The following is a 26,188-nucleotide window of genomic DNA, read 5'->3' on the forward strand; positions in this document are numbered from 1 at the left end:
TTTCTTAAAAAATCAATTTTCTAACCTATGTTATTCAAACAAAAATCTGGTTACTTTAAAATGATATAAAATCACGTTGATGTAAAATCAATTCTATTAATGTTTATTTAAATATATACCTGCGGATGTGTTGGAGGAACTCCTCCCTAACACAGAAGTAACAAGTCCATCAATAATTATGGATAAATAATTGGGTTTGTTTCCCTAAATAACATTTGGAATTGAATTATTATTACTATAGAATTGCTTTTAATAAATTGTAAAAAAAAACAATTATTATAATAATTAAATAATATCCAGAAATTTTATCTACTAACTTGTATTACCACCCCTTTCAATGAATTTTTTTTTATATATTATTAACTAATAAAAAGTCATCTTAAGTATGGTTTCTAACATGATTATTATAAAAAAAATTATGATTTTAATACCTTAAAAAAGTATATTTTTTAAAATAATTATTATAAAAATTAAAAAAATATATTATACATAATAATTTATAATTAAATTATAGCGTGTTTGAAAAATCCATTTAGAATAAGTTAAATTATTTTGTAGGTCTCTGAACAATTTGATAATTTTTAATTAGCTTTCCAAATTATTATTATTTTTAATTAAATCCTTGAACTTGTATTCGTTCTTTAATCTTATCCTTTTATTTAAGTATCATTACGAAAATAGTTAGTTGTTTAGTTTGCAACAAGTTTGCTATATGGATGAAGCTTGGAGAGGCTTATAAAAAAAATACTTGTTGAAGAGTCTACTTGAAAATATTGGATTCAAAGCCTACATAAGTGAAATTACAACTCACTTAGAAATGTGAGAATGCTGACTCGGAGAAGTGAGAATAGTTGATCCAAATCTTTAGATGTTACAACCCAAACCTAATTTTAATAACTGTAATTAAATGAAAGGACCTAATTAAAAATTAAATAAATCTTCAAGAGCTAATTAAAAATAAAATTTTACGACCTAATTAAAATTTGTTAAATAATTCGAGAATCTATAGATTAATTTAACTTTTATAATCTTATCAATTAAAAGATTTTTATATTCTTAACCAATAAAAAAATAATCTCAACTATGATTTTTAAAATAATTACTATATAAATTTAAAACAATTATTATACATAATAAAATGATAGTATTTATACATGTATTGTTAGTGTACTCTAATTAAATTCAAAACGATTACCTAGTGGGGAAAAGGAAACTGCAATCCAGGTGCCAGTTGTCATTTTCAAACATGACTTTCATTTTCTCATGGATTACACATTCGCCAACGCATTGTATGAATTGTCTTTAAAAATCCACAAATGAAAGTCCACCATGTGTGCCATGTATTCAATTTTTTTTAATGGGGTTTTTTTTATGAAATTAATGAACTTGAACTTGTAAGTAAAAAGGTTCTCTTATTGGTATATTTTAAAGGCTTAAATATATTTTTGATATCTAATATATATCTTTATTTTGTATTTATTTTTTTATTAAATTTTTCCTTTAGGATAGGTCCCTAATAATTAAAAAGTTTCGTGCAAAATCCCTATTATTAAGAGAAATCCGTTAGATGCTGATGTGGTCGTTAACTCGACATATTGATAAACTACTTGACATGTCACATGTACTCTAAGTTTGAGTTAGAATTTCACGTAAGAAATGAAATTTTATATTTTTAAAAATAATCAGCAAATATTATATAAGTTAAAAATTAAAATTAAGAGGGAGGGAATTATGCTTTGCTTCAAAACACAAACGCGATTTCGTTTCTTCGTCTCACATGCAGTCAATGTTCACAACAAAGGGGGATTATGGTTAATGATTTGTCTTCATGGTTGTGGTTCACATGTTTTTGGGATTAGGGTTTTGTGTGATTTGGAGGAAGATTCTAGTGTTAAAGCTTGTGATCCCAAAAGTGAAGAAGGTGGTCTAGACAGGTAAAACATTAAGTCTTCTTTATTGTGTTTCTATAGTTTATTTTGTATTTTTGTTGGTTTATGTTGTCGGGGGCACATGGTGGTTGTGTTGTTGACTATAATTAATTGCTTCTTTTTTATGGTTTGTTAAATGTGCCTTTTTCTATGAAGGTTAATCACGAGAGACAAAACATTGTTGCTAGACATAGATGAGAATAAGTGGTCCTTCTTTGAATTGGTTGGCATTCTAAAGGATGACATTAAATTTGCAGGTGACTTTAAGCTACGGTGGACAGGGACTGGTGATGTCGGTCTAAAAGAGTTGGCCTTTGATAATCATGCTCTTGAGTTGACAAATTTTGCCTTGAGTCACAACTTCCAAGTCTGATGTGGTAGCACCTAGTGATGGGGAGGAAGGTGTTGTTATTATTGTTAGTGAGTCAAATGGCAGTGATACCAAGTCTGATGAAGGTGGTTCTGAGAATAATAATAAGGGTGCTCTTTTTGAAGATAACAAAGAGGAGAGAGCAGTTGTGATTGGTGATGGTTTTAATAGTGAGGATGAACCTTTAGTGATGTGAACTTGACTAAGAGCAGATCGTTTGATACGGGTTACGAAGATTTGGATGACGCCATTTCCGGTGAAGGAATATAAGTCAGGGTAGACGCCACAAGGATTACCTTGATAAGTCTGAGATTGGTTCAACAAGGAACCCAGAGGGAAGCTCTCACCAAATTTTATGAAAATGAAAAAAGTTCCTTTATTGAAAACAAAAACCAATACTTATAGTGTATCTCTGAACAAAAAGATAAAAATAGACATGGGTCTTCTAAACAGTTTGGGCCAAAATTACAATAATTAAAAATTAAACTAAAAACATATTTAACTTGGGCCTTCAGCAGCAATTAGTAGTCTTGGTAGTGCATCTGCCTCTGGGCCTTCATCTTTCTCCACTTGGACCTTCAATCATCATCAATGACAGCTATACAAATGACCAGCCTTGTCTCCATGACGTGTTGGGCCTGTTTAAGTCTGCCTCTGGTCATGGGTCCTTCAAGTGCTTCATGGTCCTTGCCCTTAGTTGTGTCCTCATCATTTAGTTAACCTGATTTTGAAGGAAAAAAAGCAAAAAGATTCCTATGTTGGATCTTGTGGTGGTAATACAAATATAGAAGAAGCAGATGGTCAATTGAGTGAGGGATATGAAATTGAAGAGCTTTACAGAGTTGGATCTAAATTTGATGAAGACATACATATCGTAGTTCTTCAACACCTTTGGCATATCCCCGAGATTGAGCATCTTCTTTTGCAAGCATCTTCTTCAAGTCTTGTACCTGTTCATCATACAAACAATTTTTTTCCTTATGTTATGCAAGTTTCTGTTCAGTTGCTATAATCTTCTGCTTCGACCCCTCCAATTGTGAAAGATAAAGACTAACCTCCACAGTACTTCCAAAACCTTGGTTTAAATATTTTGCCAAATCATCATCCCAACCCAAAAATTTACATCTCTTGTCTTCCTACACATCATACAACAACCACTAAGAATCTTAAAATAGAACACAATAGAAACCATGTCAAAAAGTAAAATTTTCTTACATTCCACTCAGCATATTGCCAAAATATCTTGTCTGGATGCTTCTTAGTTCGAGATATTAGTTGAATCGCTACCTTGTCGCACCAATGGATGCCATTCTCTTCTTTAGGCTCAAGGGCATTCCACTCGCACAAACACCCCTCAACAAAGCCAACACAACACTATATGGAGGTGCTCCACCATGAATCATAGACTGTCGAGCTCCTCTTCTCTATCGGGATAACTAGCACTAGGGGAAGAAGACACAACACTTTCTAATCTCAAATGACAACGTTTTCATTATAAAAGACTCTTATCTTCTATTTTATTCATTTTGATTTAAGTTAAATTTATTAAAATATGTTGTCATGTCAAACGACACATTATAAGTTTACGTGTCAGATTTAATTTGACATGACATCATAGATAACTTCTTGATGTATCGAGTTAGTAATCACATCAACATCTAATGGATTCCTTTTAACGATAGAAGTTTCACACAAAATTATTCAAATATTAGGAATTTATCGTAAATTTTTTTTTATTAAGGAACAAGTACAAAATTCGAATATATATTAGGGATCAAAATGATATTTAAATTTATTTTAAATCTTAATACGTATGTTACTTAATCCTATCATAAGCAATTTTTTAAAATATTTTTTTGCACATTCTTTCTTAGAATTTAACTTCTACAAGTTTACAATACGGTCCATGACCACTAAAATGTTATTAGAAATTTTATTAGCAATGACAAACTATATTAATATTTTATTTAGATCAAATGTGTTAAAGAGGATAAACATCCCGTGAATATGATATAGTATATACAAATTAAATGCTCAATTTCAGCAAAAAAAATAAAAATTCAAATGCTCAATTTTGAATAAAATATAACATGAATTGTATATTTGCATATGATTATATTTCTCATCCAATCCAATTTTGGTCTTCTTTTACCTCAGTTTTACCGAGGAATCAAAACTACGGTAGTAAAAAAAATATATAACATAATAAGAATAATAAGAATGATAATTGATTTAGATTTATTTGTAGAGTTATTTTTTTTATTTTGATATTTTAGTTTTTAATAATGTAGTTGTTTATATACTAAAAATATTATAATAAAAAGAATTAAAGGGCCCCATCTCAGAGAATTTCGCCTTAGGAGCTATATCTTATTGAATCACCGATATGTTTGGTTAAGCGTTTGAGTAAGGTGAGTCCGCTAATTATTGTTTTTTAAAAATATTTTATATAATGTTTTACTAGTGATTGAAAACTGAAAAAAGAGTGATTATTTTACTAGTAACTACATATAATTATTTACTACTACCACTAATTAATATTAAATATTAACTATCAAATATATTTTCTAATTAATTAAAATATGCTTTTTTCACCATTTTTATTCGTATAATTTATAAAAAAAACTGAAGTAAACTTCGTATTATATTAAAGATATACGATATTGCATTATCATATAAATTAAAGAAAATTTTATTATAACTTTCTACTTTCCGATTTTTTTTGAATAATCTACTTTCTGAAATAAGTGAAAATAAATTCTATTTCTTTATCACCAATTTTTATTCGCATAATTTATTTAAAAAATCTAATAAAATTTGTATTAATATTAAGGGTGTTCACGGTACCATTTGATTCAATTTTTAGATAAAAAGAATCATTCAAATCAAATATAAAATAAAAATACGACTAAGTTGAAATATAACATTAAATTGAAATCAAATAATTTTTTTAGTTTGATTCGGTTCAATTTCATGTTTTTTATATCTATTATCATAAATCTATTAAGTAAATTTACATAATAATTATTATATATGTTATATTATTTTAAAATTAATTTTATTTTTTATTTCACATATTTTAATTAAAAATTATTATTTTTACTTTTATTTAGCATTAATATAAAATATTATTATCAACTATTTTTTATAACATAATAATAATTTTTTAATCACTTGATATTTAATATTATTTTTTAATAATATTAGTACATCTTTTTTTAACATATGAAAATAAAATATACATTATAAACAAAAGAAAAAATAAAAAAATATTTAATACTTATCATTAATTATTACAATAAAAATCAATATAATTGTAATACATCCCCTTTTCGGTTTGATTCCATTTTTTTTAATAAAAATTGAAAACCAAATCAAAATATAAAAAATATGTCATTTTTAAGGTTTATTTTTTTATTTTTACGGTTTTTGATTTAAGTAACTTTTTATTTTTTTAATCGATTTAACCATTTACAAATGATTTCATTCAATTTAAAACCCCTTATACAATATTGCGTCATCATATAAATTAAAGATGCTTTATGTAAATTGAGAAGGAGAAAAATTATTGAATTAAATTTTATTAAAACAGAAAGTGTAAATTATGTTACAGAAATACTCCCATCACATTCTTTCAAACACACCTTTTGTTATGAATTAAAATTATAAAATTTGTGATTTCTTCTTATTTAACTAGTCTTTGTTCATGATGTTGTAATTTTAATAAATTTTAATTAATAATAAATAACATATTAAAAATGTGTCAAATACCAGTAATGTATTAGTAACTCTTGCCTTTGTTTCATTAAAAAATCAAAAAATATACAGAATGTCTAAAAAATATACAGAGTGATTACGTACAGAATATAGAGAGATTATAGAAATAGTAGTACTAGTAATTACTAAGCAGAAAGTATGGATGGAATTGGAATCACGCGTTATAATGAGCATAATCGATTATAGTAAATACTACAAAGCAGTCCACAATCATGCATAATGCAATCCAAATTTATTCTCACCACAGCGCACCCAGAATATTCTCAGACCTGATTTTTTTGCTGTTTTTTTTTCAATTGTTCCTGTACTCTTAAAAATCATATCATTTTAAATTAAATTATAAAATTAAATATTAATAAAATAAAATATTAACACAAACTAAATAAACAATACCGAAATAGCTTGAAAAAAAAAATAAAAGAGAAGCCAATTTGAATATCCACAGACCAGTAGTTTTGAACCTTTTAACTCTCTCAATAGACATTATTCCATTGGAGAGAGAGAGAGAGAGAACGCATCTTTCTTAGTTCTTTCTTTTCTCTTTGCTTCGAATTTCTAAATCCAACATTCCTCAACGCGTTATTCTTTCCTCATCTTCAACACCGACCTCTAATTCAGTCACCAACTTCTTTATACTTCTTTCTATCTTTCACCCACCGATTCAAAGAGAGGCAAAAACGGAGAAAGGAAGAAGGATGGACCCAGAGCAACGCCGGAAGAGGAAGCGTGTGGTGGCAGCAAGACACCTTCACATCTCATCAAGATCACTTTTTCTCTGCTTCTCCTTCTTAATCTTCCTCCTTTTTTTGTCTTCCCACCATCATTTTTTCTTCTTCACCCCTTCAACTTTCAGACCCTCTCTCACAGCCTCAACTTTATCCCTTCTCTACTCATCCGCAAGCAACTCCATTCTCGACCCTCTTATACCCACCACACCCTCCTACACCCTCCAACACCGTATCCTTTTCCCCGACCACCACCTCCTCATCCTCACCAACCCCCAACAACAACAACAAAAGCTCCACGAACTAGAGTGCGTCTACTACACGCTCCACCCCAACGCTTCCTCTTCCGGTTCACCTGAACCGGTTCTCGAAGTTCAGGTTCGACCGGTCCTGTCCACGGACCGTTATGACGAATCTCGATCCATTGTTAGGTGCCCACTTCCCCAAACGAACTCCTCTGCTGGCGGCGGCCCTAAAGCCGTCGACTTGCGACGGCGCGGTGAGGTGGGTCGCCGGAGTTTGGGCATTTTGATGAACCAAACGGCTCAATCTTGGGACAGGGTGGCGTACGAGGCGACCCTCGACGGAGACACCGTGGTGGTGTTCGTGAAAGGACTGAATCTCCGGCCACACAAGATCTCGGATCCAACCCGGATCCGGTGCCATTTCGGGCTGAAAAGTTTCCACAAGGACAATGCCTTTTTACTTACCACGAGAGCTGTTTCTGTGGCTCAAGAAGTTGTGAGGTGTATGTTGCCGCAGAGCATAAGGAACGATCCTGATAAGGCTCGAGGGATTCGGGTCACGGTGAGTTATTTGGGTGGCAATGTGAGGCACCCGGTTCGTGTTCTTGTGCCTTCTGTGGCAAGGGTTAGTAGCCCTGGTGGTGGTGGTAGAGTTCAGAAGAGGAATAGAAAGAAGCATGAGTTGTGTGCGTGTACTATGGTGTGGAACCAAGCTTCTGCGCTCAGGGAGTGGGTTACGTACCACGCTTGGCTTGGAGTGGAGCGTTGGTTTATCTATGATAACAACAGTGATGATGATATTGAGAATGTTGTGCAGGATCTTGATCTTCAAGGGTTTAATGTTAGTAGAAAGTCCTGGCCTTGGATTAAGACTCAGGAAGCAGGGTTTTCCCACTGTGCTTTAAGGGCTAGAGAGGAGTGTAAATGGGTGGGGTTCTTTGATGTTGATGAGTTCTTCTACTTCCCCAGTGAGTTTCAGCAGCCGCTGGGGGAGGGTGTTCCTGGGGAGAATTATCTGAGATCGGTGGTTGCCAATTTCTCATATTCTAAATCCATCGCGGAGATAAGAACAGCTTGTCATAGCTTTGGACCTTCTGGGTTGAAGTCGCCCCCGAAACAAGGGGTTACTCTAGGGTACACTTGCCGGCTTCAAAGCCCCGAACGGCACAAATCCATTGTGCGGCCGGATTTGCTTGACATCAGTCTGCTGAATGTGGTGCACCATTTTCAGCTGAGGGTGGGGTTTAGGTACCACAACATGCCTGAAGGTACTGCTATAGTAAACCACTACAAGTACCAGGTATGGGAGACCTTCAAAGCCAAGTTCTTCAGAAGGGTTGCTACCTATGTGGTGGACTGGCAGGAGGACCAGAACAAAGGGTCGAAGGATAGAGCACCGGGATTAGGAACAGAAGCCATTGAACCTCCTAACTGGCGGCGACAGTTTTGTGAGGTTTGGGATACTGGCCTGAAGGACTTCCTTGTGTCTTATTTTGCTGAACCTGCAACCGGGTTAATGCCCTGGGAAAAGTCTTCTCTATAATGGATACTAATGAGGGTGCTAACATATTGGTAGCTGGTACCCATGTAAAGCACGATGATCACACCTGTTAAGCATTCATTCTTTTCATTTTTTTTTGTGGGGGGGGGGGCTTTCTGTTACAGAAATTTTGTTATCTTATTTCTCAAATGATTTTATAGATATGAAACAGACTCATACAGATGTAAATTTGCAGCAATGTGAATGGATACTCTATCATTTTTTCTAGTTATATACTTATGAAGTATATAGGACTAAAATATTCATGCTAGATTTTTATCAATTTTAATTTTGATTTGTTATTCAGAACAGGAAATATATAATCACTGGTTTGAATTTATCAATTTTAATTTCTTGCAGTTGCTCCCTTGGCCCCCTCTTGATAAATTTCACTTTTCTCTAAAAATGTGGGATTTGGTTTGCTACAATTTGGGGGCCCTATTACAAGTTTCATTGCAATAATTTGAGCCCTCTATTTTACTTGCCGTCAGTCCTAACCAATCAAACTTGTCACAACAGCAGAAGTTTCAGCAATATCAAATTCTTTATTCTCTGCGACTGCAAGCTATAAATAGAAAAACAGCTAACAGAACATGAGAAGCTATTTGTCCTAAATTGTGGGAAGGCCACAACATAATTAATTAGATATCTCTGCAGAAAGGGCTTAGGAGATTGCGTGACCTCTGGCCTTGTATGTTTGTCCTGATCCTAAGCAACACTATAAATCTGAATATTTTTTCTCTCGAGGGGTGGTGGGGGTACAAATGAAAATTTCAGAACGAGAAACGTAAAAGTCAACCGTTAGAGTAGTTAACAAAATGCGCTTGATGTATACAGTAAGTTACTAACTTTGAATTAATCTAATAATCAATTTGAGCATTGCCTTAAAATATGGATAACATATACATGTGATCAAATATTAGCCTCTTATCCTTAAGAACTCGGCAGAAAGTTCGAGGATTTATTTCCATTAATTAATAGAGTAAAAACAAGCATGAGAGGCTACCTCGCAAATCTTTGAAACTTAATCTTGTGAAGTCAGAGGGTGATGTTTCCCATATTTTGCGAGGGGTGAATCCAGCTTCTCTCCAATATAAGTAATCTATGCCTGTAAACATTTGAAGATTTATGCCACCAACCCACATGTACTTGTACTACTGTCTAGCGTCATGTCTGAACTGAATTCGACATCTTAATTTTTATTTTCTTTGGGTCCATGACATCTTAAATAGGGTTGAAGTGATGCTTCAGAAAACAAAGGATGCTAACCTAATTTTCACATGCCGTAGGATCCAACGATTTCGACAAATTTAGATATAACATTAGGAAAAAGAAAAGGGAGGTTGAAATGTACCTGATCAGAAGCAGTGAAAAGCCTCGTATCGTGTCACCACCAATAATGGAATCATGATTACCCTAACAGATTTTAGGAAAGGGGATGAATGGCATCATGATTACCCTAACAGATTTTATATTTTCTTTCTCATAAATTTCACCTTACATGTTTGAACATTAATATATGATCTTTCACATGCATGTAAGTCAAAGAATTTGGGTTGCCAAAAGATATACCAATAGAACACCAATTGATAAACCAATCAAATATAATGCAGAACATATAAATGACAAAATATAGCAACACACTTGCTGTTCGAGAGACAAGCTGCATATAACAATATAGCATTATATTTGATTGATAAACCAATCAAATATAATGCAGAACATATAAAAGAGTATTCTTTGACCACATACTGCATATAACAATACCCTCTCCCTAATTACACATCTTACTATCAGATATACCCTAATACATAACTGCTACCGGTTATTTTCTATGAATAACTTATCAGGGTTATTTCTAATTCTTATACAGAACAGTAAATGCAAGATGACCTATTTTCTATATTCTAATTCTAATACGTTTTTGCTCCTAACTTCTACCCATAGCTGCCAACATGAGTGTTTATCACACAAGTATCCAATAATACATGACTGCTCATGACACTTATCATCAGTTCCCATTATCACCACTTTCTGAAAAATCAGCCTTGTCCCCAAGGTTGATAGCAGAGAAAAGCTTCTTCCTTATTATGTCCATCCATTTCAACAGTAATTATTTCAGCCTAATCATGTAGTGCTTCATCATCAGATAATATCACCAATCTTAATTGTTTCTCTGCACATTGGTGCAACGGATGGACATTTTCTCAACACCTATAGAGCATAATCCTTTGTTTTTCCTCTATATTACTTTCATGTAAATTAGAAATAGCCTAAATACTGCTCCTCCGACAACCTTTAAACTTGTATATATCCCTGTAACGTTGCCAATTGCTTCAATTCTGATAATTAATAAAGATTGCAAATTGTCTGCCTCCAAATCATGCCACTATCACTCTTGAATGTCTCCAAGGTGAGATCATCTTCAGTGAACCAATGGATGGTTGATCCCTATACTTTTAGCAGATTTGATCTTCACTTTCTTCAAAATATTTGGCACTTCAAAATATGTCTCTTCTCTTGTGATCATCCTAGTATCCTACAGGGTTTTCAGTTTTCTCCATTAAAAGGAAGCCAGTTCCACCTTCTTAATTGCCATACAATATTCATCTATACTGTATTGATGATCTGAACCAGATTCATTTCTTGCAAAATCTTTGCTCACCATGATTGGAAATTCCAAATTCTTCCTTCATGTGGTATATCAATGTCTTCCTCAGTTCATTTAAAAGACTCTCAGTTATAGTAGTTTACTAGTTTCCATTCGTGTCATTTTTTCTTCCATTCTATTTCTATCCCCAATTCCAGCCTCCATTCTGGCCTCCAACCCCTCAAGCTTTCCCTCTAACAAATCCATACGCTCAGTGATAGGGAGAGGAACGATAGACCCTTGATTTCGAGGACAAGGAAGCCTCCAAACTACATTATTCTATTTGAGAAATGTTTGTGTAATAATTCTTCACCTTTTTCATTCAATCATAGAGCAATATACAACAGATTACAGAGTAGCTTAGTTGCTACCATTCAGTCCCTCTAGTAATGGGTGGTAATGTAGTATGACAAATTTGCTGGCCTCCTCATATTCTGGCTTCCGTTTTTAGAACCAGTAGGTTGGAAACAGCAATTGATAAATCAACAAAATATCAAATTCACGTGAACATAAGAATCCTCAGCGCTTTGTATTCTACTGCACATTATGTGTCAGAAACCAAGCCAAAATATGTCAATGAGTGCTCTTTTTAATTTTTTGGAAATTGTTACAGTATAGGAAACCTTCAGAGAATGGCCTAAAGGTCACCTATGACCAGTCCATTCAAAAGTGTATTTTTGAACGGGTTCGCAAACATGGCCAATCTCAGGTACTTTCGCGACTCTGCCTCAGGTATTTTTGAACGGGTTTGCCCCTACAGTGAGGACTAAAAGTCTAAAAAGGGGTTGTAGGTTTCTCTTGTTGCAGGTACCAATCTCAGGTACAACATTGCTTCTCTTTTCTTGTCGATGGTATGTTTGGTTGTTTAGGATTTTCTATGGTGGTATTTTTCTGTTCTCTTCTTTGTGATTTGTGTGGAGTTCTAGTTGCCTGTTCATTTGCAAGTTAGAGCAGTGTTCTCATAGAGGTGTGGCTCGAACCCCTTAACTACACCAGCACCACATATAGCTCCGAAGCACTGCATGATTATGTAAAAAATTGCCCTTGTCAGAGAGAGCTTGCGTGCCAAGAAAAGCCCAAACGTCACTGCTGGGTTGATATGACCCCCTGCATTAGAAAATTTACACAAGCTACATTAGGCAAAAAATAAAATAAAATTAGGGAGATTACTTCATTAACTATATTTTTTTTTTCATGCAATTTTGATACAACTCAAGTTGAAAACAAGTTAAAATAAAATTAAGGAGCAAAAGAATGTCATCTAAACAGACAGAATTTTAGCTTTCAAGTTGAAAACATCTACATTTACATATCTTCAACAATATAAAATTTAAAATGTGACTAGCTCAAGTCTTGACTGACTACCAATTATGGGTATAAAAATTTTGCTGTCGTTTTCATAGTTGAATTTCCGGTCAATGATCAATAAAGTCCTATAACTGGGGCTGTTCAAAACACAAAAGGTCTGAAAAACCAAAGTAACTAAATCCAAATGATACTTTTGTCAGGTTTGGGCAGGTTTCGAATTTGTGTAATAAAAGATTTTAAACTTACCTACTTACTAAAAGCCAAGATAGATACCCGTTGTTGGCTGTGAAGCATGAAATACCAGAATGGCAGAATGCATTAATAGAAGTTAAAAAAGGCAATTCCCTTATCTCTTATTAGCCCACGAAAGTCAAGTTTTTATTTTTCCTCAGTTTTATATTCACTCAGTTCGCAAAGTATTTTTAATTAAGCAATTCCCTTATCTCTTATTAGCCCTAGTGTTTGAACTAGTTTAACATTAAACTGTTTATTGTTTAAACATCAATGTGACAGAATGGCAGAATGTGTAAGCAGTCCGTTATATCTTATCAGCCCATGAATGTTCCCTTTCTACATCACAACTATCAGTTTTCAAAATATGTTTGATTAGTCTATAGTTTGAGTTTGAACTAGTTTAATATTAAATGTTGATTGTTTAACATTAATGTATCTTAATGTAAATGAGAAGTAGGGAAACTTTTTATTTAAATATAAAATGGTTAGTTTAAAGCTTATATTTTGTTTCTTTTGAGCAAGTTCAGGCCCAAAAACTTATTAGATATGAACTAATATATATTTAAAATCTGCCTTCGTTGTATCAAACTGATTGTTGAAGGTTTATCTAACCTTTCTTTGGTGTCACCTCTTCCTATTTGATGTTTTTATAGAAGAAACACTATGATTAAAACTCACTAATTCAGTAGCAGTAAATTTTCACTAACTTGAATGTCTCCTATGAACTAGAATTTTTTTCATTAACTTGAATGTCTACTATTTATAGAAGTACTGCTGTTAATTGATTTCTTGAGTGTCTACTATGAACTAGAATTTTTTTCAGTACTTTATAATGTGAAAATTTCACATAACTTCATATATATGAGAGAGAAACTCTCACGACAACTCTGGTTAAGACCTATGGCTATTTCATTGAACACTTGAATACTAATTTGAATACAATATCTTCTATCTGATTTGGTTCCTCTGTACTGGGTAGAATCCAATTTTATATGCTATCTAGTTCAGGCTTCTAGCTTTGGATCTGGTGTCTGTAATTTGGTTATTAGAAGGCATGTGAATGTACTGGATAGCATGTTTGGAATGAATTGGATCGCAGATCGCCACCTTGTCTCCATGTCTAAGGATCAAAATACATGGAAGTTACTTGAAGTTGCTTCTGATGAATGTGGTTTATCACGTTTGCACTGTGTTTCCAAACACACAGGAAACAGAATAATGACTAACATCAATCTTAGAAGCATTTCCTTTAAGTAGTAATTCAGAGTTATTTTTCTTTATATATAATTTTAAGCACTTTCCTCTTAAGAACATATTATGTCTCTGTCTCAAAACTTTCCATGATTTCATGATAATACTGATAAATGATATAGGAAATTAGGAACCTCTTTTCTCTTCTCTTCAACTTCTCATTCCCCTTCTGCAAGTGAAGCTTTAACTGTCATTGTTGTATGGCGCTTCTTTCAAATGAGAGAAAAATGGATATGGATGATCTAACAGGTGATGACATACCAACAAGGTATGAAACTTTGCATCTACAGCTGGTGTTTTGCATTTTTAATCACGTATTTGACTATGCTTTTTTTTTTTCTTTCCAAGCATTCAAGAATTCACCTTCTTCTTCATGTAGATCTATGCATGCTTCAAAATGTGAGGAAAATTGCAAACTCTTTTGATAAAGATGGCTCACATGCCTTAGAGCATTTTCTCTAATATGCCAATAGTGCATAATCCATGAAATGTTTCTGGCATAACTATAGAAAAAGCCTTTGCCATTGCTGCATCTTGATCTGTTAAAATGGTTTTAGGCTTTTTTCCACCAATTGCTTTGAGAAATGTTTCAAATAACCATTCAAAAGAAGGAATTGTTTCATCATAAAGCAATGTTGCCCCAAAAACAATGGTTTGCTTAAGATTATTGACTCCAACATACTCTCAATGGTCGATAATCCTTGTTTGTTGTCTTGTATGTCGTGTCAAATGTGATGACATCGCAAAGTATCCATAATCATTTATCATTTGTGCATCCGCCCAAAATATATTTGTTATTTGCTCTTCAACATCAATTTGGAAGTCATGAAAGAACGAAGGATTTTCACTTTGTTGTCTGAAATACATCAACAATGCACCCACTTCACCTTACTTCAATGACTGCTTCCTTCTAGTCTGAAGATAGTTCTTGTGATCTTGTCTTGTATAGCCAGCAGTGCTTATTCCACCCGTTTTCTTGGACACATATTCAAGAAATTTTTTAGGCTTTAACCCAAATTCATCAGCTAATACAATTTGTGATGCTTGTGACTTAGATATGTGTCAGTGAGAGCGAATCATGTGAACATATTCTGGAGGTTGAAGATGATATTATGTTGAGCTACAAAGTCAATAATCTTGTATTTGTCGATCTTCCAATCAAGTGAAATAACCATACGTGCTTCACAACCTGTTCTAGTTTCAGCTTGAGAATCTTCTTGAAGTAAAAAATGTCATCTTTTTTGCTTTTATTTCCATATTCTCGACGAATACCAAATCCCATTTTCTCATTGTGTTTGTTATAAAATTCATAGGCTGCTATCTTAGATTCAAACTATATTCCCAAGTTTGGTGTATAGCTGACAATACTCTTAGCTGACAATACTCTCTTTCCCTATACTTTCTATAGTTGGAATTGCTGACACATTCATGTTTTCTGAAATAGAATACAATCAACATTTTAATGAAGATTGAAAAATGAAAATAAAAATAAAAACATGTAAGTTCTTTTAGATAAAAGAAAAAATGAAACCAAAAACAACAAACATATCCGTATATGTATATCTAATGTACTGTCTCATGTGCCTTTTATTTTATTTTATCAAGAGGGAGCTATTTATAAGCAAAGATAGCCACTAGGCACCAAATATGCAGCCCAAATATAATGAAGTGCAACAACAAAACAATACTTGGTCAATCAATATATTTCCTAAAAATTAGGAACTAACAAAGTTAAAAGATATAGTGTGTGAATATCATACTTTAAAAATCTGATTCTGAAAAGAAAATATATTTTTATTTTAAATTTTAAATTATAATCGAAATATTTTCCAACAATTTCAAATGCATTTTGTATTGTTCAACCAAAGGAGAAATGAGTTTTCAATTAAAATGAGCTCAAAGAGAGATAAATATGTTTTCAGTTAATATAAATTTCAAGAAAAAGGACAGAATTCCTTACCCATTACTGTGTGGAGGAGCTTTTACTCCAATGGGAAAACACTTGTTGTGCAACAATGGAAGCTTGCTGGAAAAGATTGGTTGTCTCTGTTTCTTGGGATTGTTAAAAATGTATGTTTTGGTATGTCTTTCTTTAATTTATGTTTTTCCCTCTCTGTCAAAACTTCATGCCGTTTTGTTAAAAACACTTTGTGGAAGATGCTCTCGATTGAAGCTGCATGCGTTTTAATTTTCTTCTCTTTAAATGTGAGCAAATTTCGTCCCTTGATAAGTTTTAGGTAAAATTATATTTTGGTCGAAGTTATTTTTAATTTTGATTTTGATTTCCTTTTAAAATTGTTAACATATATAGTTATTCAATTATTAAATGTGATTTTCAAGTTCAAAAGAAATAGTTACTGTCACATGTCACACTATAATTAAATGATAACGATCATGTGTCAACGTTTTGATTAGATGTTAACTAAATTAAAATTAAAAATAACTAAGGAATCAAAAATATAATTTTACCTAAATTTTATTACAAGTGTCACTTATAGCTTTCAAGGAATGCAGATCCGAACGCGCTAACAAAAGATGTTAGCTTATTAGGCTGGGCTTTTGTATTTTTTTTTTCTTCCTTTAAATGAACTTCTGCGCTTAATAGTGATGGGAAATCAATTTGTAAAAATTAAAATATTAATTTAAAAATTAATCTGAAAAAGGTCATCAGTGGAGATAAAATAATTAACTAAATAGAAAAAAAAACGATAAGTCTTAATATTTTTTTAAACTTAAATATAATTTTATTCTCTCAAATTTAAATGTTTGATTTTTTAGTACCTCAAATTAAAATTTGTATTTTTTAGTCTTTCAGATTTTTAAAATATATTTTAAGCTCTTCTTGTTAAAAAAAATATTACATATTATGAATTCCAACCTTAAAAAAATCAATAAGGAGAACTAAAAAATATTTTACCAATTTCAGAGATTAAAGAAAATTAATTTAGAAAATTGAAAAAGACAAACCTCAAAATTTGATTATTTGAGGGACTAAAAATATTAATAAGTTTTTAAAAAATAAATATATTGTTGACAAATTTTATTAACAACATTTCTTAATTACAGTAATTAAAAAGTTATATATATATATATATATATATATATATATATATATATATATATATATATATATATATAAGTTCTTATGTATGAAACCAGAAGTAAGCGACTTGAATTGGATTTGAATGCCAGTCTTCTATCAGTATTTTTTTTTGGGTTCTATCTGTACAATATATTCGATCTTCAACTACTTTAAATTAATCAAGATAAAAAAGGATGAATTCTAAGAAACAAAAATAGTAGATATAGCATACTGGCTCTTCATGAAAATTGCCGATCCTCCTGGTGTGTTACAGATATTTTAACGGTTTAATTAACAACCCAAGAAAAAAAAATTATACCATAATCCAGAAAAGTTATTATTTTTAATTTTTTTTATAAAGAACATGCATGTATGAGCCAAATCGAACATTGCTTGTTGTAAAGAACTTGCTTGCATATTCAAAAAAAAAAACTTGCTTGCATTTATTTGAAACTTTAATAAAACAGTAATTAAACTATTTGGCTTTCAATCACATGTTGGTTATTTTGGACGACTTTATTTGAGTTTTTGTGCTGAAACACACAATCATACTAGCACTCAACTTTCAACGCCATTGCTCACTTATCAAAGTTGAAATTTACATGAAAGGTCTCAAAAAAGGTGCCAACCACACACCCACAATTACCAACGAGTCACCGCCACAACCACATAGAAAGGCTGAGGTGAATAGAAAGATGTGTAGGTGATGAGTGGGGTCCATGTTTGCTTATCCTATGCAACCATACAACCACACCCACAACTTTGGATGATTAAACCAACGGCAAAAAATGCTTGATATTTAAAAACGTACGAGACAACCAAATCTTTATCAAAGCAACACCGAATATGCCCAATTCACGGTTCAGAAACACCCTCATTCTCCACCATCCTCTTCTTTTTCTTTATATTATTTTATATTCTTTTAAAGTATATTTTTTTAGAACATAATTATTTTTTTATTGAGGACAATCTTATTTAAATCGAATAAAATTATTATGAATAATAAAATTGTTTCCCTAAATATTTAATATTATCACATACCTAAAATTTAAACATGAAATCTCTAATTAAATTGAAATAATTTCATACATGTTTAATGATAAAATATATATTGTTTGTTTGCATTGCTGATTAAATATAGGCAAAATTGTATTTTTGGTCCTTCAGTTTATCTTCAGTTTCGGATTTGGTCTCTCAGTAATTTAATTCACGAATTTGATCTCCTTATTTTGTAAGATCGTGCAATGTTGATTCCCCAAGCCACAATTGGATGTTGACCGTTAACGAGTGATATTGATGGTCATATTTCATGTTCTTATTGGATGATAACTGCCGCATATCATGTTCTGAATGAATGTCAACTCCATAAAAGATGTTCTTATTGTTGTTTTCATTAACTAATTAGAACATGACACGTGACAGTCATCATCCAATAAGAATGTGACACATAACACTCAGCATTACTTGTTAACGATTAACGTTCAATTATGATTTGAGAGATCAATATTGCACGACTTTACAAAATATGAGGACCAAATTCATAAATTAAATTATTGAGAGACTAAATCCAAAACTAAAGATAAACCGATACCTTAAATATATTCAAGTCATTGCTTTTAGAAAAGCTATATTATATTTTTCCTTTTCCATTAACACGCTGACATTTTCCCACCAATTATATCATTATAGCTACTTTCAACGTCAAGGATCAGTGGATGAGAGATATTGAAGTTTCTTAATGTTGTGAGTTTAGGCTTTCATGATTATTAGGTTTTTGTTGCCGTACCCATAATTTCTGATGAGGTCAATCATAGCTTGTGATCACTTGCTCATGCCTCATGGTCGATTGATCCCTGCCTACAATCTACGTACGTACACCTACCAAGGAACTCGTTAGTTGGAAGAGCCTTTATGCTATAGTTTATGTGGACACTTCATATAGTCGTGTATTTTCTAATAAGTTTTTTTTCTCAACACATATTTTATTATTAATTAAAATTTATTAAAAATCATAAATTTTTAAACATCTCACTTCTTATTTAACGAATCTCTTATAATTTTTAATAATTAAGTTTTAATAGATAAAAAAGTTTGTATTAGGAAGTGTGTTAAATAATGTAACTAACATTGATCAACTTAATTATCACATATTATACATTTAATCAATGATAATAATTATTTTTATCTTTTTTTTCTTCATAATACATCATATCGTCCATTATATTTATATTTTTTCTTTTGGAGAGTAGCACAAAAATACTTGAAAAACTGTTTCTATGTTCTATTTTTATTTTTTAAAAATAAAATTTGACTAGTGGCATAATTGATATCATTAAAATTTTGTATTTAATATCAATATTTTTTGGGGGTGTATTCTTAATATTTTTTATTATGATATTTTACATTGTAAAATAATCTGTACTGTTGATATTGTAGAACGAATATTATATCTATGTAATGACTCGTTATAAATAAAAAAAAAAGAGAGAGATTTGATTAAGAGGAAACGCTTAAAAAAGTAGTAAAAGCAACTTAGAGAATATATTAAAAAATGGATAGAATTTAGATTCAGACATTCTGTACTACTTTACGAGTTAGTGGTACTTCTTTAATAAAAAATATATACTCTATTTGTTTCATAGTATTATCTTTCTTTTAGCACAATGTTATATTTCTAACAACTTGTTACGATAAAATAATTATTTAAATAAAAATTATTTATTAAGGAGTTAGAATGTAGTTCGTAATTTATTTAAGTATTTAGTTTTATTTTTACATCATTGAACATATTAAAATTTTTCAATGGGTAAGTATTATATTTTTAAATTAATAATGGAGTAATGACCTATAAACTTTCATAATATAGAATCAATCAACAATTTTTTTCTTTCTTATTACGTTACATATCAAATGTCACATATTTACAATTTTCTCTTTCTGAATGTCTATGATTACAAAGTGTTCATACATCATAGTTTTAATTTGTAATAGTCATACATTTTGCTGTAATATTTTTATTTTTCCTTTACCTCACAATTTTGTTTATTACATCACTTTATTCATTACGTCTTTTATTTTGTTTTTCTCTCCTGTGTCCAAACGAGTATTATCGATCATTTTCCTTCCCAGATTTGAACCGTGTCCATAATTATTATCGGACATTAAATGCTAAACGAACGTAGAACACACGTCTAGTCTCGTACATACCGAGGCAATACAACACACCATTATATGGCTCAGTATTGGACGGTCCTGATTGATGGATACTGTCCCCCAGATGAAACACCACCACCAATACTTCGTCGACAACAATCCACGTCCATAGGTACAAGTGAAGCACCTAATCTTTCCTTTCCCACGGTATGTCCAATAATACCAACAGAGTTTAAGTAAGTTATCGACACTCAATATTAAAAAAAATATATATTTATTATGAAAATAAAAAAATATTAAATTACAAATTTTGTCTTTTTATTTGTCTGAGTTTTGTTTGTCTGTAGTTTAATTCACGAGTTTAGTTTTTAATTTTTTACAATTTTATTACTTAAGTCAATAATTCTTAAATTAAAGGTTAATTGTTAATTGTCAATGTTGATCGTCACGTGTCGTACTTAGACGTTAACTGTCATGTATTATGTTTTTATTGAACATTAATTTCTTGCATCTAATTAACGTGAATCTTTAATAAAATTGTGATAATATGACATTCAACGTTTAATAAGAATGTGAAAGGTGACAATAAAAATAAGTAATTACTGATCAATGCTCAATTTCGGGGTTGATGACTCAAATGATAAGATTAAAAAAAATAGAAAAACTAAATTCGTAAATTAAATAATAAGAGAATTAAAATCGAATTCTAAAACATTATTAAGTTATTAATTTTTAATTTTTTAACTAATATATGAAAAATACATGATTAGCATTTGACAAATCTTATTAAAAATGGTCATTTATGAATATATTAGTAAAACTAATAAATAATCCCTTAGTGCTACCAAAGGATAGAGTAACCCTAGTAAGTTCATTGTACGGCAGCGCCCACAACAAAGCAAACACCATAGTTAAACACTAAAACCCTACCAAAGCAAACCCACCCCTCTATATATCACCCAAACCAACCCAAGTCTCATTCTCTTTCTCTCCATCAGAAAGAAAAACTCAACACAACACCCCCTCTCCACCCTCTTTTTCTTTTAATTTCTCATCTTATCTATTAATCTTATATACATATATATAAAGACATAGATAATAGTCATATAGATATAATTATTTCGTTATATTTTCCTTGCATGGGCTGTTAAGATGTCTCGCACGTGCTCACAGTGCGGCAACAACGGCCACAACTCACGGACATGCACCGACGGTGGCGCCGCCGGGTCTCCGAGGGAGAACGGCATCATGCTGTTCGGCGTAAGAGTCATGACGGAAGCTAACTCCTCCTTCAGGAAGAGCGCCAGCATGAACAACCTCTCACAGTACGACGCGGAGTTCAACGCCGCCGACGCCGGCTACGCCTCCGACGACGTCGTTCACGCCTCCGGCCGCACGCGCGAGCGCAAGCGAGGTAAGTAGTTATTAACAAATTAACCATCGCAGTTCGGATAAGTGCTGTTTGGTTTGAGGGATGATTAATTGATTGATGAACGAAGGTGTTCCTTGGACGGAGGAAGAGCATAGATTGTTCCTGTTAGGGTTACACAAAGTCGGAAAAGGAGATTGGAGAGGGATTTCTAGAAACTTCGTGAAAACTCGCACGCCTACTCAGGTCGCTAGTCACGCTCAGAAGTACTTTCTCCGCCGCCACAACCAGAATCGCCGCCGCCGGAGATCTAGCCTCTTCGACATCACCACCGATACGGTACTTCCAATTTCTTTTTCTTCTCCTGCCACTAAAAAAGAGTATTAAAAAAAAAACTAAAACTAATGACGAAATAATTTTAAAAAAATAAAGTTATTAAATTTTTTGTGGCTCTAAAATGAACAACATTTTTTTTGCCATTAGATTTTATTTACTAATTTATTTTAAGTTAAATTAGTTAGTTGAGTTTTGAATTATTAGGAATTTGTAAAAAGGTTTCTAAAATAATAATAATAATAATAATAATAATTATTATTATTATTGAATTCTTGAATATGTAACTATTTTTAAATCGAGTCTCTATAATTTTTAAATTGTTATAATTTTTAAAATCTTCATAAATTAATTTCAGAAACATACTTTTTTAATTTATAATTTTAAAAAAATAATTTAGAGATGTATTTAAGTTTTTTTTTCCATATAATTTAGAAATTAGCTGAGTAATTTAACATTTATTTTATAGTGCAAATAATAATATTAATATGATTTTAGATTTTTGGTAATGGATCTAATTTTAATTGATTTTCATTTTGGAATTTCAGGTGATGGAATCTTCTACTATAATGGAAGAAGAACAAGTTCCGCCAGAGACGGTGGCGGCGCCTCTCCCCGCCGCATATCCGCCGTCGCATTACGGGGCTTTTGCCGGCGCGGGTTTTCCGATAGCTCCGGTGGTGTTGCCGGTGAGTGGCGAGAGACTAACCAAGCCGATCAGGCCGACGCCGATTTTGCCAGTGCCTCCGTCTTCGAAGATGGCTAATTTGAACTTGAAAGAGAAAGCTTCTCCGACAAATCTCATTGAGCCTTTGCCGTTGTCGTTGAATCTGCCATCGCCGACGCCGCGGTCTCAGGATCAGTCGTCGGCGAGTAGTGGGCACTCGTCACCGTCGTCGTCGTCATCGGCGGCAGCTTTTCAGGCTATGTCTGCAGCGAAGTTCGGCAGCGGCGGGGATAGTATCATCAGCGTTGCTTGAAAAGAAGGAAACAAGAAAAAAATTAGTGTCATTAAGTTATTAATTAAGTATGGTCTTAGTAGTTAATTTGCGTGTGTAAATTAATGTTACTTAATCGGGCATGTATCCAAGAGGGGGAAAAATTGAAGATATGTGTTGGGGATTTATTGATTATTACGAAAGATAATCATAATATAGGTAGGAGGGAGGGGATATTTGAATTAATGAGTATAATGGTAATTAATTATGATTTGGAAAAATAAATATATACTATGGGTTTAGGTTATGTAGGTAATTAGGCAATTTAATTGCTGGTTTCAGTGTACAGGTTTAGTAGAATTTAGAATTAGAAAGATGGGTTGTCATATTCTGTAGCTGTTGAGGGATTCTTGTTTCTGTATGTATGGGGGAGTGTGAGCGTGAAATGATAGGGCACCGGGTACTCTTGAGATGCGACTGGTCTGTGTAATGCCACTGGGGTCATTAAAATATTCCTTAGATTAGATTAGACAAAGGAATATATTATGCTTACCATTTTTTTTTAGATTTAGTTTCTGTGTTCTTGGACTTGGGTTGAACCAAGAAGTATTCGAATGCAACACAATCTAGGACCACTATTACGTTGGAATGAAAAGAATACAACAAAAAAACTCTTGGTTGAAATTGGAGATAGTGTAATGATTCTCAATTGATGATTTCACAAGTTTAGTGGGAATACTAAGTTAAAAAACCCAATCTTAAGAAATATTTCGAGTTCATAATTAAAGAAGATATGTAAATCATTCGAGTGGGTTAAAATTCCATCATATTCCAGAGTAAAAAGTATTCAAGTCGATGCACTATCTCAGTATCTCAGCTAGCTAGCACTGAAATGATAGGAAACCATAAATCCACAATCCAAAGGAGCTTATTAAAGCCCAACGTGTTGATTGAAGAAGTTGTGATGAGATGAAAATCCAAACTCAATTTATATGAATATCCGAAAAAAAGGGAGCTACCAAAAAGGAGGGAAGGAAAATATAGAGACAAGCAATGTGGTAGTCAATAGTGAATGGAATTTGTTGTGATTCATATGTATTTGATTTAGCATTTTTAGGGATATGTTAATCTATATATACATGTTTTATCATTGCCCATGATGGATGCTTAAATATAAGATTATGTTGGAGAAAATTACTTTTAAGTTTAAAAGTTAATTTATTAAATTAGAAGTATTGTAAAACTAGCCGTTAAAATAGTCGAAAATTATATAATGACAGAAAAATAATAAAATTATGATTTATTTAAAAATAATAACTAAAAAATTAAATAAATATATTGAGGATAAAAATAAAATATAAAAAACTAAAAGTTAATTGTTTTAAAAAATGTTATTTCAATTAACGTTTAAAAAACATTAAAAATTATTAAAAAAACGTATTTACAGACTATTCAAATAATTTTTTCACAAGTAAAAAAATATTAGCTAAAATATTTTGCTAAATATAACTTAACATCACTGCAGCAATAATGTTGAATTGGTAGCTCAATAATAAAGAACTCATTCTAGTGGTTGTATCAACAATAGGAAACAAAATATAATAAATATAGAAGTTGTTTTAAATTTCTTAGTTAATCATCCCAAAATTAATGTGCTCAATGCTAAATGAACATGATTTGCTAATAAACACTAAATACTACTACATCCGTCCAAAAAATAAGTATCGCATTTTTTTAAAAAACATCTCAAAATAAGTGTTATATTTGATTTTTCAAAGTAATATTAATTTTTTTTTCATTAATGCTCCTAATAAATATTACTTTAATTTTTAAATTTAACATTAATACTATTCTTTTCATCTATTTAATAAGATTAATTTTATAAAATTATCACTCTTTTTTATCTATTTATTAGTTTTTCTTAGTCTATGTAACATAACCTAAATCGATACTTATTTTAGAATGAAGGAAATAGTAAATAAATATAATAATGAGAACAAGAATGGAGAGTAAAGAAAAGGTGAAATAATTAATAATAATTAGAGAGAATCATGTTGGTAGCTTCCTCCTTTGCCTCTTCATGAAGGAATTTGGGAGGAGGGAGTCTTTTTTTAATATTGTATTAAATAATTTTTATTCAAAATAACAAATATAAAAACTAGAATGAACTTTTTTATCAAGAAAAATTATATTTCTTTCGTTTTGTTATAATTTTTGTCATAGGTTGATTTATACAAATAAAGAAAATTCAATATATAAATAAAAAATAATAATTTTATAAAATTAATCTTATTATCATTAATTTTTTTTTGGAACCCACAACATTAATTTTATAAAAAATATAAGTAAAAAAATAATTAATATTATATTGAAAAGGTTAAAATGACAATTATCTTAGAATATTAGCAACAATTATTATAGGACGAAAGAAGTAGTAAAAATTTGTATTTTCTCTCTCATTTTTACTCACTTCAACAGGTAGAGAGGTTTTTCTTAACTTTTCCCCTCTGATTTTTTCTTTTTTAAATATTAAATACACATATTTTTCACCTTCCTATTTGTTTTTCTTCTTATATTCCTTTCTTATTTTGACCCTTAGGCCAACATAGTGCAAGAGACTTGAGTCAAAATATTGTATTTCATATTTGTAATACAGCCAAAATATTTCATATTACCTTGTAATATGACAACGAAAAATTCAGTCAAAATTTTTCACTTCATATTAACTTGAGCACCGTGTTCGTACTAAATGATACTCTCTCGTCTTACTCTTAGATTATTTTGGAATATAACAATTATTTTGGAATATTTTTTTCTTATATGATAATTATAATAAAACATAAGGAGTAGATATTATCTAATGTTAGTCACCACTACTTGAACTAAGTTGGATTCCATTGAATTTAAATCATCAAAACACTAATGAACTAATTTGTTATGTAATACTCACTACTAAATTTATGTATATGTAAACCTTAGATTTAAAGAAACAAGGAGAAAAAAAACAGGAAGAAAAAAAAAAGAAGGAAAGACAAAAATTATATATATATATATATATATATATATATATATATATATATATATATATATATATATATATATATATATATATTGAAAGGAATAAAACATTTATTTTAATAACCTATATTATCTTTTTCATCTGCAAGTAAGTAAAACTTCAATTCTGATAACAAAAACAGAAAAAAATCAATTTTAATTAAATAATAATAATTTTTTTTTTTGTGTGTGTGAGCATAAAAGAAAAACATCTAAACTACATATACA

General features: G+C 31.3%; 2 protein-coding genes across 2 annotated transcripts; both read left to right on the forward strand.

The window, feature by feature from the left end:
* The first annotated feature begins 6,344 nt into the window (after positions 1-6,344).
* Positions 6,345-8,813, forward strand: LOC100781994 (glycosyltransferase family 92 protein RCOM_0530710). The gene has a single exon (XM_003517702.5). It carries the CDS (start codon positions 6,771-6,773, stop codon positions 8,586-8,588), a length of 1,818 nt encoding a protein of 605 aa, XP_003517750.1. The 5' UTR covers positions 6,345-6,770; the 3' UTR covers positions 8,589-8,813.
* A 12,408-nt stretch (positions 8,814-21,221) lies between these two features.
* On the forward strand, positions 21,222-23,163 carry MYB158 (transcription factor MYB1R1). Its single transcript, NM_001317417.3, has 3 exons — positions 21,222-21,677; positions 21,763-21,971; positions 22,514-23,163. Exons 1-3 carry the CDS (start codon positions 21,416-21,418, stop codon positions 22,943-22,945), a joined length of 903 nt encoding a protein of 300 aa, NP_001304346.2. The 5' UTR covers positions 21,222-21,415; the 3' UTR covers positions 22,946-23,163.
* Positions 23,164-26,188: the final 3,025 nt, after the last annotated feature.

Source organism: Glycine max, chromosome 1 (assembly GCF_000004515.6).
Source record: "Glycine max cultivar Williams 82 chromosome 1, Glycine_max_v4.0, whole genome shotgun sequence".
NCBI classification, from domain to species: domain Eukaryota; kingdom Viridiplantae; phylum Streptophyta; class Magnoliopsida; order Fabales; family Fabaceae; genus Glycine; species Glycine max.